Source organism: Chiloscyllium plagiosum, chromosome 20 (assembly GCF_004010195.1).
Source record: "Chiloscyllium plagiosum isolate BGI_BamShark_2017 chromosome 20, ASM401019v2, whole genome shotgun sequence".
In the NCBI taxonomy this organism is placed as follows: domain Eukaryota; kingdom Metazoa; phylum Chordata; class Chondrichthyes; order Orectolobiformes; family Hemiscylliidae; genus Chiloscyllium; species Chiloscyllium plagiosum.
Window position 1 is genome coordinate 4,301,285 of NC_057729.1, and position 20,156 is coordinate 4,321,440.

The 20,156-nt window shown below is 40.8% G+C and overlaps 1 protein-coding gene across 1 annotated transcript in view; it reads right to left on the reverse strand.

Moving 5' to 3' along the window:
* The window catches only part of ddx27 (DEAD (Asp-Glu-Ala-Asp) box polypeptide 27), a 33,761-nt gene extending 18,031 nt beyond the window's left edge, over positions 1-15,730 (reverse strand). The window contains exons 1-11 of the mRNA XM_043710135.1: positions 15,467-15,730; positions 14,357-14,500; positions 13,830-13,889; positions 12,296-12,500; positions 12,129-12,178; positions 10,856-10,942; positions 10,555-10,660; positions 7,575-7,748; positions 6,138-6,288; positions 4,727-4,826; positions 2,134-2,275 (exon numbers count right to left, since the gene is read on the reverse strand). Of these exons, the coding sequence (XP_043566070.1) occupies positions 2,134-2,275; positions 4,727-4,826; positions 6,138-6,288; positions 7,575-7,748; positions 10,555-10,660; positions 10,856-10,942; positions 12,129-12,178; positions 12,296-12,500; positions 13,830-13,889; positions 14,357-14,500; positions 15,467-15,553 (1,306 nt within the window). The 5' untranslated portion in view covers positions 15,554-15,730. The remainder of the gene's footprint in view (positions 1-2,133; positions 2,276-4,726; positions 4,827-6,137; positions 6,289-7,574; positions 7,749-10,554; positions 10,661-10,855; positions 10,943-12,128; positions 12,179-12,295; positions 12,501-13,829; positions 13,890-14,356; positions 14,501-15,466) is intronic.
* Between the last annotated feature and the right edge of the window lie 4,426 nt (positions 15,731-20,156).

Below are 20,156 nucleotides of genomic sequence, written 5' to 3' on the forward strand. Positions count from 1 at the left end.
CGGCTGCCATTTCGAAAAAGAACCTTTTATCCCAACTCTCTGCCTTGTGTCAGACAGCCAATCCTCAATCCATACCAGTAGCTCACCTTGAACACCATGGGCCCTCACCTTGCTCAGCAGCCTCCCGTGTGGCACCTTATCAAAGGCCTTTTGGAAGTCTAGATTGACCACATCCACTAGGTTTCCCTGGTCTAACCTACTTGTCACCTCTTCAAAGAATTCCAACAGGTTTGTCAGGCACGACCTCCCCTTACTAAATCCATGTTGACTTGTTCTAATCTGACCTGCTCTTCCAAGAATTTAGAAACCTCATCCTTAACGATGGATTCTAGAATTTTACCAACAACCGAGGTTAGGCTAATTGGCCTATAATTTTCTATCTTTTGTCTTGATCTTTTCTTGAAGAAGGGAGTTACAACAGCGATCTTCCAATCATCCAGGACTTTCCCTAACTCCAGTGACTTTTGAAAGATCTCAACCAATGCCTCCACTATTTCCTCAGCCACCTCCCTCAGAACTCTAGGATGTAGCCCATCGGGGCCAGGAGATTTATCAATTTTAAGACCTTTTAGCTTTTCTAGCACTCTCTCTTTTGTAATGGCAACCATACTCAATTCAGCCCCCTGACTCCCTTTACTTGTTGGGATATTACTCATGTCTTCCACTGTGAAGACTGACACAAAGTACTTAGTAAGTTCTCCAGCTATTTCCTTATCTCCCATCACTAGGACTTTGTCTATTTACCCTATACATGCCCCTCATAATTTTGTAAACCTCTATAAGGTCACCCCTCAGCCTCTGACGCTCCAGGGAAAACAGCCCCAGCCTGTTCAGCCTCTCCCTATAGCTCAAATCCTCCAACCCTAGCAGCATCCTTGTAAATCTTTTCTGAACCCTTTCAAGTTTCACAACATCTTTCCGATAGGAAGATCAGAACTGCGCGTAATATTCCAACAGTGGCTGAACCAATGTCCTGTACAGCTGCAACATGACCTCCCAGCTCCTGTACTCAATACTCTGACCAATAAAGGAAAGCAGACCAAACTCCTTCTTCACTATCCTATCTACCTGCGACTCCACTTTCAAGGAGCTATGAACCTGCACTCCAAGGTCTCTTTGTTCAGCAACACTCCCAAGGACCTTACCATTAAGTGCATAAATCCTGCTAAGATTTGCTTTCCCAAAATGCAGCACCTCACATTTATCTGAATTAAACTCCGTCTGCCACTTCTCAGCTCATTGGCCTATCTGGTCAAGATCCTGTTGTAATCGGAGGTAACCCTCTTCGCTGTCCACAACACCTCCACTTTTGGAGTCATCTGCAAACATACTAACTGTACCTCTTATGCTCGCATCCAAATCATTTATGTAAATGACAAAAAATAGAGGACCTAGAATGTCCATATTACAGAGGATGTCTTGGAACAGGTAAAGGTGGATAGATCCCCAGGACCCGATCAGATGTAACCTAGAACTCTGTGGGAAGCTAGAGGTGATTGCTGGGCCTCTTGCTGAGATATTTGTATCATCGATAGTCACAGGTGAGGTGCTGGAAGACTGGAGGTTGGTAAACGTGGTGCCACTGTTTAAGAAGGAAGGGTGGTAAGGACAAGCCAGGGAACTATAGATCAGTGAGCCTGATGTCGGTGGTGGGCAAGTTGTTGGAGAGAATCCTGAGGGACAGGATGTACATGTATTTGGAAAGGCAAGGACTGATTAGGGATAGTCAACATGGCTTTGTGCATGGGAAATCATGTCTCACAAACTTGATTCGACTTTTTTGAGAAAGTAACAAAGGGGATTGATGAGGACAGAGCGGTAAATGTGATCTATATGGACTTCAGTAAGGCGTTCGACAAGGTTCCCCCTTGGAGACTGATTAGCAAGGTTAGATCTCATGGAATACAGGGAGAACTAGCCATTTGGATACAGATTGGCTCAAAAGGTAGAAGACAGAGGGTGGTGGTGGTGGAGGGTTGTTTTTCAGTCTGGAGGCCTGTGACTAGTGGAAAATAGAGTGGTATTACTTGCAAGTTACATTAATATACAGAAATGGCAGTGCAACAGTTACCTGAAGCATCCATCACGTATTGTGTCCAAAGGAACACGTCAATTCAAACATTTCAGACTTACCGGAAATAACTGCTTCTCTGTCACCCTCACGGTTTGGCCGGATCCGAATGAATTCCTGACGAAGGAATGGTGCTACATCAGTGTTACTGTTCACAAAGATTCGCACTGGATTCTTCAGTGACACGGATGCTAGGTCTTTCACCTGCAGGAAAACAGAGAAAGGAAAGTAGTACTGCTTGAGATATAGGTGCCTACAAATTTGCTCTGAAAATATTACATTTCCTCCTCTGACCAGTAAATAAGTTCCCTTGGAAAAGACAGGAAAAACAGAAGGAAGGAAGAAATGGATGAATCAGGTTACTGCAGACTAGCCAAACAATCAAAAACAATGTGTAATCTTCTCAAAAGTCACAATGTGGGATAAAAACAGTATTCACTTAGAGAAAGGTGGGTAGACTGAAGATAACCAGTGTGGATTTGTGAAAGGCAGATTTGAAAAATTTAATGAACTTCTTTGAGCAAATAATGTTGATGAAGGAGTTGCAGTGGATGCTGTGTGCACATTTCAGAAATAATTTAACAAGGTGCTGGACAGCAAGTTGATAAAATTAAATGACACAAATTAAAAGCAAGTGACAGAAGGCGGAAAATAAAGAACATAAAGATAGAAGTGGCAGCTTGTAGATGTATATCTAATTCAAGGTTAGTGCTGAAACCATGATCCTCTCAATAATAAGTGACCTGGCTTAGATTTAGCTTGCAGTCAAAACATCCATGAGTTTATGGAAGCTTGCTCTGTTTAGATTGGCATTTCATATATTCCAACAGTTACTACATTACAAAAACACCTCAATGGTCATGAAGCATTTGGCATGTCCAGTGGCTGTGAAATGTTCTGTATAAATGCAGTACAGCACAGGGACAGGCTCTTCCTTCAGCCCACCATATCTGTGCTGACCATGATGCCATTCTAAACTAATCCCTTCTGCCTGCACATGGTCTGCATCCCTCTATTTTCTGCCTGTTCATACATCTGCTTAACTGTTTCTTAAATATTCCTATTGCCTCTGCTTCTACCAGCTGCTGCAGGAAAGATTTTGTGAAAACTGAAGGTTCAGAAAAGACTAATAATGAAGGGCTTATGCTCGAAACGTCGATTCTCCTGTTCCTTGGATGCTGCCTGACCTACTGCGCTTTTCCAGCAACAGATTTTCAGCTCTGATCTCCAGCATCTGCAGCCCTCACTTTCTCTCTAATAAAGATGTTGCCAAGGTTGGAGGGTTTGACCTACAGGGAGAGGCTGAAGGCTGGGAACATTTTCCCTGGAGCATCATAGGCTGAGGGGTGAACTTTATAAAATCATGAGGGGCATGAATAATGTGAATTGTCAAGGTATTTTCCCCAAAGTAGGAGACTCTAAAATTAGACAGCATAGGTTTAAAGTGATAGGGGAAAGTTTAAAAGGAACCTAAGGGACAGCTTTTTCATGCACATGGTGGTGTGTGTATGGAATGAGCTGTCAGACAAGGTGGTTGAGGTTTAAATTACAGCATTTAAAAGGCACCTGGATAGGTATATGAATAGGAAGGGTTTAGAGGGATATGGGCCAAGTGCTGGCAAATGGACTAGATTAATTTAGGATATCTGGTCGGCATGGACAATTGGATGGGAGGGTCTGTTTCCGTGCTGTATATTTCTATGACCTCCCTGGCAACATGTTCCAGGCACCTACTACCCGCTGTGTAAGAAACTCTCCCCACACATTTCCTGTAAACATCCCCCCCCCCCCCTTTCACCTTTAACATATGATCCGTAACAATTGACATTTTCACCTTGGAAAGAGACTCCAACCACTCACCCTATCTATACCTCTCATAATTTTATATATTTTTATTAGATTGCCTCTCAATCTCCGACACTCTAGTGAAAACAATCCAAAGTCCCCTTAGAACTAATATATTTGAATCCAGGCAACAATGTTGGTAATCCTCTTTTGCACCCTCTCCAAAGCCTCCTCATCCTTCCTATAGTGTGGTGACCAAACTGCACATAATACTCCAAATGTGGCCTAACTAAAGTTTTTGTAATGATTAGAATTTGGGTGTGGGACACTTCCAACAAAATTTGAAGGTTAACATGAAATAAAGACTGCAAAGAAGATGGTAAGAGACATCAAGTCTCAGATTGGTATGCTGGATGTATAGATGCTTGATTAAACTGAATGCATTGGAGCAGGAAGAATGAGGAAACATACACAAAATCTAAAAACCTAAGGAACAGAGAAGATCAGTTGAGGTTCAAGGTCACAAATGTACAAAAGAATATAACATATACTGCATCCTAGATTTTTAAATAAATTATAGAACAGACTAAAACAACCAAGAAGCAATACTAAACTTATGTCATTTTTTCCTTTACAACACTACTGAAATAATGTAAGTTTTGAGACTGCAAGTTAAGAAGGATGTCAAGACCATGAGGGAGATATCAAAAAAGTTCAGGCAAGAGAAAAGCTGATGGGTTGCTCCCTATATCGACACAGGGAGATTACTGATAGCCTCAGCTATCTGGAGATACAAGCTACTAGCACTCAGTCTGGCCTGCAACATGGCAGAAGTTCTTCAGTCACTACACCGCAAAACCTCATACATACCTCATCAGTCATGGTGGCAGAAAACAACATCGTTTGTCGCTGATGGGAGCAGAGACGAATTATCTCCTTCATCTGTTCCTCAAAGTACTCATCCAGCATTCTGCAGGGAGGAATGTGGGGAATATATTGATCAGTATTGTTCTGTTATCTCACTCAGTGATTTCACCAGTTTCTTTCTATCTAAAATACTCGAACGGCAACAACAGAACAGCGCAATCAGAGGAATACAGTATCGCAAAGTAATTGTACACGTGGAGTTAGGTGGTTAACAGATTTGAAGCCGTGAACTTAAAATATTGGATGATAGAAAACTAGTGAAAATCAGCAAGATCCTGGGAAGTTAGTTAAATGAAAATCAGAATAGAACAAGAAATTAGTAAAACTTTATAACAGATTAGATACAGGGCTACAAGGTGTAATGGATCCAAATGGACTGAAAGAAGGCACCATGTTTAATTTCTGTCTGTGCTGGGTCAGCTATTGGATCTCAGTCAATTGTGCAACGGATTGCAACCATTGATCCTCATGCCCCTCTCGGTTCCCATTCCAAATCCTCACTGCAAGGTGTGCAGGTAGGGACATCAAGCAATGGCATGATTGAGCTCAGTTAGAATGCATCTTCATGGCTGTCAGTTCTCATTAGCCATGCTTTCAGTAAAGGATGACCACTTTGGCAAAATGTCTAGAACTAAAAGTGTCAGGAACTGCCAGGGCCCATGGTTCCATATCCCCATAAAAGCAATAGTCTATCTGGAAAAAGTGAAAGCTGAACAAAGAAATAATTGACCAATTCAAATGACTAAATTAAGCATCTTCATCATCTAGCGTATACTGGGAGCATCAACCCCTCTATGGAACGATGAAAGAGGAGGATAACCCTAGTAAGAGAACAACAGCTCTGAGGACAGACACCAAAAAGTGTGACTCATCCACACAGTTTTCTGACAAAGTGGATGCGTGACCAGTCCTCTTGGAAAAGCTGAGGACTTTACTGAAAATCATCTAGTAGAAATCTAGTTACAAAAAATACTGTTGCTCACAAAGAGGTGACTGGTGCAACATTCCATCTAATCCTCAGCTAAATGAAGGAACCCAAGAGAGAATGACAAATGGTCAATACTATTTGCTTATTCTGCTGACTACCTGAAATGAACAGGAACAGGATAAATGATGGGAATTGTACATCCAACATTAATCACTTCTCATTTGTTTTAGGAGTTTAGCTTTGTTAAGGCTTTTTTGATTTCTAAAGGATTTTAGTGATTAGTGTACTTGAACCAAAAATCTGAATTTCACACAGTGTCTGACCTTATAGACAATTCTCCCCTCAGCTTTACCCATCTAAGAAACAATGAGGCCTCTGTCCTTTTTATTCTTTAAGCATGGACACAGCCACACTGTCCCTTCTTACCTGTCTGCTTCATCAAGAATAAGGACCTCAATGCTGCTTAGGTCAAAGGATGGACAGTTGTGAAGGTGATCAATTAACCGACCAGGAGTGGCAATGAGAACATCGGGCCCCATTCTCAGAGATGCCTCTTGGGATTTTACATCCAGTCCGCCTGAAATCAAATGGCACATTTCACATAGTGATCTAAAGCTTCTCTCATTCCCTAGGGGTTTACTAGTTTAAATACAGAAAGGTTGCAGAACTCAGGAACACAAGGGACCTGGAAGCTCTGGTATCACAAAAACGTTAGCTTGCAGGTACAGTAAGGAAGACAAAGGCAAGAAGAATAGAATATAACAACAGGGATAGCTCATTGAAGCTGGACACAACCTTGGTGAGACTACACCTGGAGTACTGAGCATAATTCCAACTAACTAATTTGGAAAAGAATTTGATTGCATTAGAAGCAGTGCAGAGAAAGTACACTTGATTCATTCCTGGGATAAAGGCCTTATGGAAAAGACCCACTGGAGTTGAGAAGATTGAGAGGTTTGCTGAGATCATATACAAGATCTGAGGGGACATGAAATCATGAATTCTGAAAGGATGCTTTCCCTGTAAGAGAGAGAGTAGAACTTGAAAGACAGAAGAATACGGTAGCTCTTTTCTAAAACAGAGATGAGTAGATGGTTTTTCTCTCGGGATGCCTAGTTTGTGGAATTCTCTTTCCCCACGAACAGTGGAGGCTGGATCACTCAAAACAGAGTTAGACAGATTTTTCATGAATACGAGAGTCAATGTCCAGGAGGGGCTGAGAGAAAACTGGGGGTGAGACACACCAGATCAGCCTTGTTGAACGGCAGAGTAGGTTCAACAGGCTGAAGAAGGGCTTATGCCCAAAACGTCGATTCTCCTGCTCCGTGGATGCTGCCTGACCTGCTGCGCTTTTCCAGAAACACATTTTTCAACAGGCTGATTAGCCTATTCCTGCTCCCAGATTCATGAGGTTAATCCATGTTACTGACCAGATGTTCTGTAAAAATGCAGACCCTAATACTTTCCTCTAGATTCTGTAATCTCTAAAATCTTATATGTTAATGGTACTTTGTTTGAAAAAGGGTGATTACGCCATTTCTCTTCATTTTATCCTCTTTTCTTTCTCAGCTTGAGCAGAGTTCAGCAGCAATGGGCCATGCCTGTAACACTCTAAAGCTAGATTCTCCAAAGCAATTTGCTGCAAACTTTCTAACTCCAGCAGCTGGGAGATGTCACATTTTGTAATCAATATGTCTGACCTCAACAGGGCTCAGGTGAAGTATGACTGTAGCCTGCCCTGTTTTGCCAACAAAAAAAAAGGACATTTTTCTTATAAAACAGTACCCAGAAGTAGCCAAACCCATATAGTTTCTTAATTGCTGATAGATAGGCATACACACACATTCATACAATTCAACTTACCGACAGCGAGACAGAGGGAGATGGATGTGAACTGCGCCAGTTGCCTGGAGACAGAGTGAACTTGAATGCCAAGCTCACGGGTTGGCACTAGAACCAACACCCTAGTAATGGGAGCCTGTCGCGGCTTATAGATCAAGCGTTCTAAGACTGGTAGCATGAAGGCAGCAGTTTTACCTATGGATCAGTGAATGAAGAAAATGAAGAAAAAGAATCAAAGACGTGTCAGAGATTTTTCTCTAGTCTTCAGTAATATCTATGACAATTTAGTTTTTTTAAAAATCAAGAATCTAAGTGTGATACCCTTGCTTAAAAATATATCTGATACCAAGCACAAATAGACATAACCACATTTAACACAAAAGTTATTGCACCCTCACCCAGGTTTATGATTGGATCACAATTGAAAATAATTGGAGCAAAGACTGTCAGTCATTAGGACTAACACCTGATGATGAAGCAGAGCTCCGAAAGCTAGTGTTTTCAAATAAACCCATTGGGCTACAATCTGGTGTTGTGATTTTTGATCTTGTCCAACCCAGTCCACCTTGGTGTCATGGCTCCTCATACAGTGCACAGGACCTGGTTACTTGTTTCTAACTGAACATGGTGGTATTGTGGAAGTTTTTTTAATATATCTATTTATTTGTGGGACGCGGGCATTGCTGACTGGCCAGCATTTATTGTCTGTCCGTAGTTACCCTGAAGAAGGTGGTAGTGAGCAGTCTTCTTGAACTGCTGCAGTCCATGTGCTGTAGGCAGACCCACAATACCATTAAAGAGGAACTCTTGGATTTTGACCAACCGACACTGAAGGAACAACGATAAATTTCCAAGTCAGGATAGTGAATGGTTTGGAGGGGCACTTACAGGTGGAGAAAAAAATTGTTGGAGGTGAATCATCTCAGTCCCTGGACAGCACAGCAGGAGATTCTTAGGATACATATTTTCTAATCAAATTCTCAGACATGTTTTGACACACTTCTGTATTAGGTGGGCCTGAGTTTCTGGCTCACAGTAAAGGACACTACCACTGCACCACAAGACCCCATCCTCAGGGTAGTGCCCTCAGTCCAATCATCTTCAGCTTCCTCATCAATGACATTCAGTCCATCATTTAGTTTAAGGTGGGTATGTGCATTTATGATTGAGTAATGTTTAGCACCATTCACAACTCCTCAGATACTGAAGCAGTCCATGCCAGTATGCAGCAGGACCAGAGCAACATCCAAGGCTTGGATCAATATGTGGCAAATAACAATCAAACTGCACAAGTGCCAGGTAAAGACAGTACCAACGAGAGAATTTAATCATCTCCCTTTGGCATTTAATATCATTACCGTTTCTGAATGTCCCATTTGAATATCCTGGGGGTTTACTATTGACCAGAAATTGAAATGGATCAGCTATATAAATACTTTGGCTATGAAAGCATGTCAGATGCTAGGAATTCTGCAATGAGTAACTCTCCACCTGCTTTCCAAAGCCTGTCCACCATTGACAGGGCACAAGTCAGGAGTGTGATGCTAAGTATAGCTCAACAACACTGAAAAAGCTCAAAATCTTCCAAAGCAAAGCAGCTCATCACCTTCCTATGTGCCAGGTACGACTCCAACAGCAATGAATTGTTACCATAATTCCCATGAACTCCAGTTTTGCTCAGGCTCCTTGATGCCACACTTGGTCAAATGTAACCTTAACATCAAGGGCTGGCACCTTCATCATTCACTCTCCACTATTGCCACGTGGTGACAGCAATGTATGTCATCTACAAAATGCACTGGGTGATGAAAGGCGTCTGTTTTCAAATAAAGTCATTAAGAGACTAGTGGTAAAGCAAATCTGCAGCCTTGACATGAACCCATTTCTATAGTCGGTTCTGCTATAATGTATATTTCTTCAACATGAATTCGCTTTAATGCGATGGAAGAACTTAGACCGTTAATTGTAGAGTGCAAACTTTCCTTATCTGTATTGGCTATAACGCGATTCTGACCCCATTAGGTTAAATGGCGAGGCTATTGTGATATTTTCTTATAACACAAGATCGCACAAGAATGGAACTATAGCATTATATCAGAACTGACTATATATCTTTATCCATTCAGGAGATCTGGGTTTTGTTGAATGAGCCAACATTTATTGACAATCCCTAACTGCCCTAGAGAAAATGGTGATGAACACCACCTTGAACTGCTGCAGTCCACCACGTGTAGACACAACATTATTAGAGAGCGGGCTCCAGGATTTTCATCCAGCAGCAGTGAAGGGTCAGCAATGTACAAGATGGTGAGCACCATACAGAGGAACCTGCAGGTAGTGATGTTCCTAACTGCCCCTTAGACAGCAGCTGTTTAATAAGCCAGGCCAGCACCATCTTCACAAGGGCAATTAGGGACAGACAATAAATGTTGGATCAGCCAGTGAGGCTGACATCCTATGAACATTATTTTTAATATGGCTAGCAAGCCAGCCTTTGTGCTTGAAGCTTATCTGACCAATGCATTCGTACAGGTCAGCAAATGCAACAGAATCCTCTGCAGGAGAGAAGGCAAAAAATTGAAGAAACCCAGTTGACCAACACAGGCTATAATACATGGACTAGCAAACTCAGAGCACAGCTCTCAGTAACAATGATACAATTAACATAGAAGCAAGAAACATTTCCTCTTAAAAAAACACATAATATCCCAACAATGTAATTACTACCTCATCTTATAGTCTATACTGCACAATTTATAACCAATAAGCAAAGATATAATACCTCCATAATAAAAGATCTGTGGATAACCCAATTGGATGAAATCTCAGAAAGGCTAAGAGTATTCAGCTACTAGTGTAGTCATAGTACAAGTAACATGGTTCAGGTACAGAAAATATTAGGCTCAACAACATATCCACATGATCACATTTCTAGTGCAGAAATGACACAGCTATCTCATACATTAGGCATTACCAAGTTAGGCACTAAAGCAAAACATACCTGTTCCCGTAGCAGCACATGCACAAAGGTCTCTGCCGAGCAGGCCTAATGGAATACATGCTTTCTGAATGGGGGTTGGTTGTTTGAAGCCCACTGCAGTAATTGCCTAAACATAATCAAAGAGGAGCAATGGAGAAAGAATCAGAGACCCAATACAGACAGGGACCGAGTTAATGACCACTAAATTAAACAGGATAATGCCTCCTTCTCAGAAATAAAACCACTTTTCATGCAAATAATAATGGTAACAATAAGCCATGTTCATGTAAATGCATTTTGTCAAGTGACACACAATGAATACCTTTAACAGCGGTCGAGAGAGATTCATATCCTGGAATGTCAAACTCTCTTCAAATTGAGGGGCATCCTCAAAGAACACACCCGATTCCTGCATGGGAATAACAATAACAGTGTGAAAGTGCAAAAACAGATTCAATTATCTGTTTTTGCAATGCAATGCTCTCCCAAATTTCCCATTTCCTTAAATCTGTTCTCCTCCAACCCACAACCAGCTAAACTTTCCCGAAACATTCTAATCCCAGACCCTCCTCATTCACTCCCCCCCCACCCCTCCAACTCACTCCACCCAGCCAAACTCCCATGCCACCGCCTTCAGCATGTCATGCTGTTTTGTCTTCCTTCCAGTTGCTCTTTCTATCCCATAGTTGTCCATCTATTCCACATCAGCTGAATGATGTCTACTCAGACAAGGGACTCCAAAAGATAAAATTAATAAGTGGAAATAAAGGATGTTACTAAGATTCATGAGCCAGTCAACTGCTGCAGGCCTCTTCCTTCGCATTCAGACCACATAGCCGTACAATACACAAGACAGGCCCTTCAGTCTACCTATCTCTATGCCAGTCATCAAGAATCTATCCATCTATTATAGACCCATTTTCCAGCACTTCATCTGTAGTTTGTATACTACGGTGATCAAGTGTTTATCTAAATACTTAAATCTTGTGATGTTCTTGCCCTATCAGGCAGAGTTCCAGATATTCACAACACAGAAAAAAATTCTTCCTTAAATCTCCTACCCTTTTTGTCTTAAAGTATGCCTCCTGGTTATTGAACGCTCGACCAAGAGAAAAACCTCTTTCTTATCTATGCCCCTCAATTTTGTACACCTCAATTACGTTCCCCCTCAGCTTTCTCTGCTCTAAGGAAAACAACCCCAACCTATCTAGTCTCTTTTCATAGCTGAAATGTTCCAGCCCAAAACAATTTTCTCTGCATCCTCTCTATAGCAATCACATCCCGAGTCCTCTAGCTGTTGCCTAACTAACATCTTATACAGCTCCATTGTAAACTCCCTGCTCTTGTATTCAATGACTTGATGAATAAAGGCAAGTATCCCATTATGTCTTCTTAATCACCTGCCCTGTTACCTTCAAGGAACTAGGGACATTTACTGCAAGGTCCTTCTGATCCTCTGTACTTCCTCGGTTCCTTCTATTCATTGTGTACTCCCTTGCCTTGCTAATCATCCCAAAATGCATCACATTTCAGCAATACAATCATCTTTGCTATCGTCAGTATACACTAGGAAATAAAACACCAGGAACACTCACATCCCTAGGAACATTTTTCTTCCTCTTCTTCCCCTTCAATTTCAGGGTGTCTGTGAAACAATCAGCATTACATCAGTCTCTGATGAGTCAATAAAGCAATGGAAACAAGCCACAGTACTACCACAATAAAAACATTGCGAATAAAGTTCACCAGGCTTCAATCTTACCTGCTTTCTGTAAAATATCCTCATCAGCTGAGGAGAACTCAGATATTGACTCATCATCTTCCTCATTTTCTGGACTTTTCTCTTCATCAGATCCCTCAGCATCTTCACTGGCCTCTGCCTGATCCAGTTCTTCCTCATCTTCCAAATGAGATTTGGACTCAGTAGAGTCGGTCTTTAAACCCTTTGCTTCTTTTGTAGATTTCTCCTGGAAATTAGAAACATTTAAATCAAAGCCAAAGACTTATATGCACTGCTCCTTCTCACGAACTGTTTTATCCCTTCTCAACCTCCCACTAAACGATTATTTCTCCTCCCCAATTTATATCGATTTGTGGTGCCACTGGCAAAACTTTATTACTATCTTGGTTGAGAGAGTGAATCATTTTGCAGATGTTAGTAACACTGTGGATCATTAAAACTTTAATAAAGGCAGAAAAATGCCAGGTCAGGGAGAATCAGACTTAGTGTTTTGAATTGAATAGGACTCTTCTTCAGAACCGTGAAGAACTAATTTTCCAATTCAGGAGAAAACAATTCCGAATTACACTTTCATATTTTCTGACTATAACCAAGTCACTAGACCCACTCTTCACAAACATTGGTGAAAGAATGAAGAAATTATGTAGTTAAAGAAGTGCAGTTGCAATAAAGATACTAATTTGATGACAAATGTTTCCCAGGTCTTGCTGAGCAATAAATGATTTGTCTCTGATATTTTGGTTCCTGTAAAAAAGCAGCCCATTAATTTAAATAAAGGCAATTTCACATTGTAAGCTATAAAATCCCTCTGAACCTTTTTTGTTTCCATTAGTTTTTTAAATTACTTTTTGCCCCTGCAAATTAGTGCTTTCTAAACCTTTCCGATCTTTTACAGTTCACAACTTCTTATTATTTAGAAATCACATATCTATTAGTTTTAGCTCCTAAATAGTTGACCTTACAATTCTTACATTGTAAAGCTGGCAAATGGATTTCATAGTGATATCAGTATTTCACTTCCATTTGCAATTCTCCTAGATCTTGAAAGCTGATAAGATTAGCTAATATTTAGTTTGTAAATGGGCAGATGGTTGTGGTGAACAGCAGAGAAAACTCAGCTTCACTGCATGGTTTGTGCCCAGTTCATTTGTCTCTACCAGGCTAACAGTGGTGGTCGTGGAATAGGAAGGTAAGATGAAAAATAAAACTAGCAATGTTCCCAGTGTTAGCCATTATCAAGTGACCCATGGATCATGCACTTACATGGAAAAGATCACCTTACACTCCGAAAGCACCAGTCCACCATCAGAACTAGGTTTTTTCATGAACAAAATTTATTTGAACAGACACTGAAAGATTGCTAATCCAGTGTAAATACCCTCAGCAAATATCAACAGCATTAAACATTTATTTGTTATGTATATGGAAAGGAAAGGAGGAAAAACGGAAGGAAAATGCAGCTTTTGGGAGATCACAGCTTCTATGTCCCAGTGAACGTCTCACACCTGAATGTACAGACACTCAATTATTTGAGAAAATTTTGAAAACAACTGACCTCTCTTTTTCTTTTCTTTCGCACTTTTTCTATCTTTTCATCCAGGGTTGTTGGTGCCTTCTGGAAATAAGCAGAAAAATGAAGTAATATTACATCAAATCCACTTTCTGAGCTGAGACTCAACAAGAGAATAAAGTGCCCACTCAATGTACTGAAAATCTGGGATCATCGTCTGTCAAACAGTCAGCAAATTCTGAGGCATGATAATCTAAAGGACTTGCTAACTGTTCCCCAAGAGTCCTGTGTTTTGAATCATATGCACACATTCATCATCACAAATATTTAAAAACCATCACATTTAATCATAAATTACTCTTAAATTAGCAAAGAAGCAAACAGAAAGCACGCTTGAAAAATGGCTTATGGACAATGAATCCAGTAACTTATTGAACATCAGCTGTCAGTTTGATGGAAACATTTCTACAGCATCCTATCACTGCTGCAGAAACAATGAACACTCTAACAGTCTAAAAACTGAATGTTAAGGAAGCTACAGCCTATAAACATGAAGAGTCACAGGTTCTCACATTCTTTTTCAGTTGATTCAGGACATCTGCCATCGTCCAGCTGTCATCATATTCCCCATCTTTTTCAGTGAACAGGAAGTCATCACTGAAGTCCACACATTTCTTCCTTAACTTATTTCTCTTCAGTAAGGTGACAGGCGGCTCCTGAATAAACAAAGACAGCAGTCTTACAAATCAAAGGAAGGTAAGTGCAACAAGATCTGCCCTTCTGCTGCTTATTCATGGACAATATAAAACAGCACACTGTTAAGCATAACTCAGATCAATACTGAATATGGGAAAGCTGCTATGAAGAGGGAATTTCCCTTGAATCACTACAGCACGGAAGGCTACGCGAGGTAATGCCAGAATGGTGTAATCTATCATCAGCTTGAACAATGATATTGCATTATATAAAAGTGAGCAGCCATAAATTGCTTTGGAACTTAGTAGCCCAGAAGATTGGACTAGCATATCCAAATAATAAATACTGATGGATGTAACACTGTTTTAATGTTGTTGGGAAAGTGCAAAGCATCTCCCAGGTTTAACTGTATGCTTTAATTGAGCAGCAAGAACAAGGACTAAAGTTGGGAGGAAGAGTTAACAATTAATTGCAGTATACTGGAAGCTGTCCATTTCTAGCAACTACCATCTCTATTTCGCTAACAATGTGGTGTGTAGATAAATTATTCTCCCCTTCATCCCAATCCTTGTGGCTGCTGATTTCTAGTTTATTTTGTATGCAGGTCTTCCTCTGCCATCATTTTCTGCTGTCAGTCTTGATCCTAATCTGTGGTGATTTAAGATGACAATTCTCCAAACTGACTGGAAACTTAAGCAGTTATTTACATAAAACCTGCTTTCTTTATAGCCATTGGTACCCTATAAATCTAATTCTAAGTCATAGAGATGTACAGCATGGAAACAGACCCTTCAGTCCAACCCACGTGATCCTGACTGGGCAGAATTCCAACCAAACTGCATCAGCTGTAAACACCTCACAGCTGGGGTCTGTTTAAGAAAATGAATACTTAGAAAGCACTGCTAATCTTGTTGATTCTAGTCAGAAAGGTTGCACGAAACCGTGCTGTGTTCCTCAGTGACCACCGGGGCCACTGTCAGACTCACCTCTCCCTCAGAGCCCGTCTCCTCCGCCTCATCCTCCGGAACCTCGTCCTCATCCCCAATCGTCCCGATTAAATCCAGAGCAGCCATGGAGCCCCCTCGACAAACAATTATCAGGAACCGGCACGTGCGCGGGGGGCGGGGGGACGGGGACTGCAGCCTGCGGGGAGACGCGTCCGTCGCCGAAACCCGTCCGCAGGAGCAGCGGTGCCTGGAACAAACAATCCGCCCAACAATCGTTCCGGGCAACGAGAGTGAAGACACAGATAGTTAATAGGTGCAGGAGTAGGCCATTCTGCCCTTCGAGCCTGCACCACCATTCGTTATGATCATCCTTAATCAATTGTGACCCAGGGCCACTGCCAAATTCATTTCAAACCTTTAGACCACCCTTGGAGCACACATTTTCGAATTTTTTTTGTGAGGAAATGTTCATGTTAAAAAGAAAAACACTCTTAGCATTTACCTGCACAAGTAATACTTTTTCTTTAAAAACTCTATTCCATTCCAGAAATACGCTGACCCTTTTGTCCAGGTACCATTTTATAGAAGCTCGGTCAGGCTTTACCTAGAGAACTGTGTGCAGCTTTGGTCTCCTTATCTCAGAAAAGCTCATACTGTCATAGAGGGAGTGCTAGAAATATTCAGCAGACTTGTCCATGAGATGGCAGTATTGTTCTACTAACAATTGTTCTAGACAAACTGGATTTACATTCACCCGAGTTTTCAAGAGTGAGATACAATCTCATTGAAACTTGTAAAATAATTTTAAGGATAGACAGTGTAGAAAAAATGTTCTCCCGGTTGGAGAGTCAAAACCAAGGGGAAAAATTTAGAAAATAACAGATTTCCATTTAGGACAAAGATAAGGAGAATTATTTTACGCAAGAGTGTTGTGAATCTTTGGAAACTATTTCCACAGTGTTCTAGAGGCTCAGTAGTTAGGTATGTTTAGAGGTAGATAGATTTCAGGGTGCCAATGATGTAAAGGATTATGGGACAGTATGGGGAAGAGGCACTAAAGTTTTCAATCAGCACTGATTATATTAAATTGTGCAGCAGACTTGAAGAAAGGTTGAATGGCCTACTTCTGTTCTTATGAATCTATAGTGAGTGTTGGTGGATCTGCACTCAGCAGGCTAACACGGGTGTGTCCATCATGACTTGTGCCTTGTAGAGTGTGGTTAAAAATCACATAACACCAGGTTATAGTCCAACAGGTTTATTGGAAGCACTAGCTTTCGGAGCGATGCTCCATCATCAGATAGCTGTGGAACAGGATCATAAGATACAGAATTTATAGCAAAAGATTACAATGTCATACAGCTGAAATTATATATTGAACAAACCTAGGTTGCTGTTAAGTCTTTCATCTTTTGGAACGGTTTGCAGGTTTCGATTCATTAATATGCAAATCGCAGAATTTCTTTTAAGTCACATTCTCGAGAAAACTTAAGGTTTTATTAAAAAAAGTGACATCTCTGCTCAGACAATATGTTAAAGCTGTAAGGTTAGAGTCTGTCTGTATCCCAATCTTGAGTCAGACTGGTTCTATTTCCAAAGTAGGAATTCATAAAATATTACGTGGATTGACTGCAGATTGTGTGCTTTTAAATAAAATAAAACGTCTCTGCAAATTCAAATTCACCCTATAGTCTTATGTGTGTGTGTGTGTGTGCATGAGAGCGTGAGTGAGTGCATGTGAGAGAGTGTGTGTTTGCATGTGTATGCTTGCTAAAGTTTGTTGTGAGTGTGATGGAATATAAGCGTGTGAGAGGGTGTGTGTGGGTGAGTAAGTGGTGTGTGTATGTGTGTGTGTATGAGAGTGGGTCTGCATGAGTGTGAGTATATGTGCTTGTCTGAGAGAATGTATAGTGTAATGGGGTTACCTGTTGTGTGACATGAACTCAAGGTCCCAGTCGAGGCCATCCTCATGGGTTCCAAACTTGGCTCTCAACCTCTGCTCAGCGACTCTGTTGTTGCGTATCCCGAAGTCCGCCTTGGAGGATGAACACGCGAAGATCCGAGGATGAAGGTCCCATCATTATCTGAGGAGTTGTGAATGGGACTAAGTGCTATAAATGTTCAGTCTTTGAATATTTTTGAAGTAAAGGTTGTCAGATTTCTGATTACCAAATGCAGTAAAGAATTATGGGGCTAAGTTTTCAATCAGCCATGATTGTATCTAGTGGTGGAGAGGATTTAATGGGCTGAATAGTTCTACTCCTGTTCTTTTGTATGTTGAAGTTAATCAGATTTTAAGACAGAAAATAACAAGCTAATTGTACAGTAAAAACATACAACCACTACAAGGACTGATCATTGACTTCAGAAAGAAAGTAGAACACAACCCCATCTACATCAATGGAGCAAAGGTTGAGAGCGTCAAGTTCCTAGTAGTGATGATAATAGACAAACTGTTCTGGACTTCCCATGTAGGTGCAACAGGCAAGAAGGACAACAACCCGTTTCTTCCTCAGGCGGCTCAGGAAATTTGGCATGTTCATAAGGACTCTCACCAACCTTTACTGATGCACCATAAAAAGCATTCAAGCCAGGTGCATAAAGGCCTGGGCAACTGCTCTGCCCAGGATCATATGAAATTACCCAAGGTTGTGTGCACAGCTCAGACCATCACGGAAGCCAACCTCCCATCCTTGGACTCCATTTAGACATTTTGTTGCTGCTGAAAGGCTGCCAACATCATTAAAGACTCATCCCATCCTGGAAATGCTCTCCTCCAACCTCTTCCATCAGGCAGAAGGTACAGAAGCTTGAACACACGAACAGGTTCAAGAGCAGCTTTTTTCCTGCTGTTATTAGACTGATGAATATACTCTCAAACTTCAAATATTATTGATTGTTAATGTTTATCTTGCCTCTTGCACTTCCTGTGCAATGTAACCTGTATGCCTCACTCTGTGTTCAAGGCTTTTCCCACCCTATGATCTGTATGTCCTTGCTTACTATGATCTGTCTATATTGCTGAGAAACAAAGCTTTTCACTGTACTTAGGTACACGTGACAATAAATCAAATAAACAACAGTACTGGTCTAAATAGGTATGTACAAACAACTCTTCCTCTTTTTTTGAAATGTTGTCCAAACATTGCAAATTATCCAAAAACATTAGCATGATGTTAGGTTCTTTTCATGAAGTTTCACACGAGAGACAATTCGCACACACCAACTTCTGCAAACAGTTAAAGTTTATTAAAGCCTGTACAGGCTAGGTGACTCGCTTTGACTCTCCTTGTAGGCATGTGAAGTCAGGTCAAAAGAGGCCCTGAACAAAGAAAACACATCGCCTTCATACGGGTCAGTTGGTAATGTTCACAGATACTCTAGCCACCCCCCCAACCAACCCACGCCCCCATAATTACGTTACCCCATTTACAATAATAGGATGAGGTCATCCCAGAGATAATAGTAAACGTAGATGCCCTAATCCTGGTAAATCGTTATGCAAACAATTTCCTGACTCAGTGATTCCCCCAGATAATGCAGGTGTGACATACCTAACTTCGGGGGATGGCTATGAAAGTATTTCTGAATGGAAGGGTGAATGATAGTTTAATTTGAGAATAGTAAGGGAAGGTTCTAAATGATAGTTTAATTTGAGAATATTAGGGGAGTAGTAGCAAATGACTGTCAAAATGGTGTGGGAGTCATCCACATTCCTGCATGAATGTTGTCCCACCCACTTCCAGGATGTTCAGTTCGTGCAGTTTAACCCTTTAATATTAATGCCCCAGAGAGATAGTCCAACTTAATCTTTCAACATTACAATGAGTGAACCCTCAGAAAATTTTCTCACTACTTCACGTGGGTCTCCCAAAGTCTCTTGCCTTATAAGTTGTCATGCTTCTATGATCTTTCAGTAATTTATTTATGAAACACTCTTATAAAACATGAGTTATTTGTTGAAACCTTTGTTGAAAAGCTTCACTTTTATAATGAGCTGTTATAATAACCATTATTAACCAATGAATAATTCATTAACATTAAATTTCACTCTACTTTCACACACTAATGTAATTTCAGCAGCACCTTTATGAGATAACATAAGAAGTCCACAGCTTTGTAGTCTGTTTTTTAAATATCTACCATTCATATTTCCATACTTGCCAAGACCTTGTCTAACCACAGCCCCTTTCTGGTCTAGGTGCAACTGTCATCACTTAGGAATTATAATTTCATTAGCTTTATTTCTAGAGAAACAAAACCTTAAGCAGTTTCCAGTAAAACAAATTTTGAAACAATCTTATTCCTTTATTCAAATGGAATAAAAACATGCGCACACACACAAACCCAAACACTAGGCATCATGCTAAATTTTTAACAGAGTGCGGTCAGGGATCTTTGCTTTTGTTGTATCCAGTACACTCAGTTGTCTTTTTTTGATATAGTCAATCTCATTGGCTGAAGGCTGGTATCTATTTGCTTGTGATCTCAAGAGGAGGCTGAAGTAGATTATCGATGTCATTTCTGGCTGAAGATCGCGGTGAATGCTTTCGCCTTTTAATTTAAATTAATGGTGAGCCCTACAATCTTTGAAGATGGGGTTACTCATAGAGATTCCTTTGTCGCCCACCATTGATAACTGGATGTGAAAAAACTGCAATGCTTCGATTTGATCTGTTAGGAGTAAGAACCTAGGAGTTAGAATAATGACCTCTTTGCCCTGTCTATA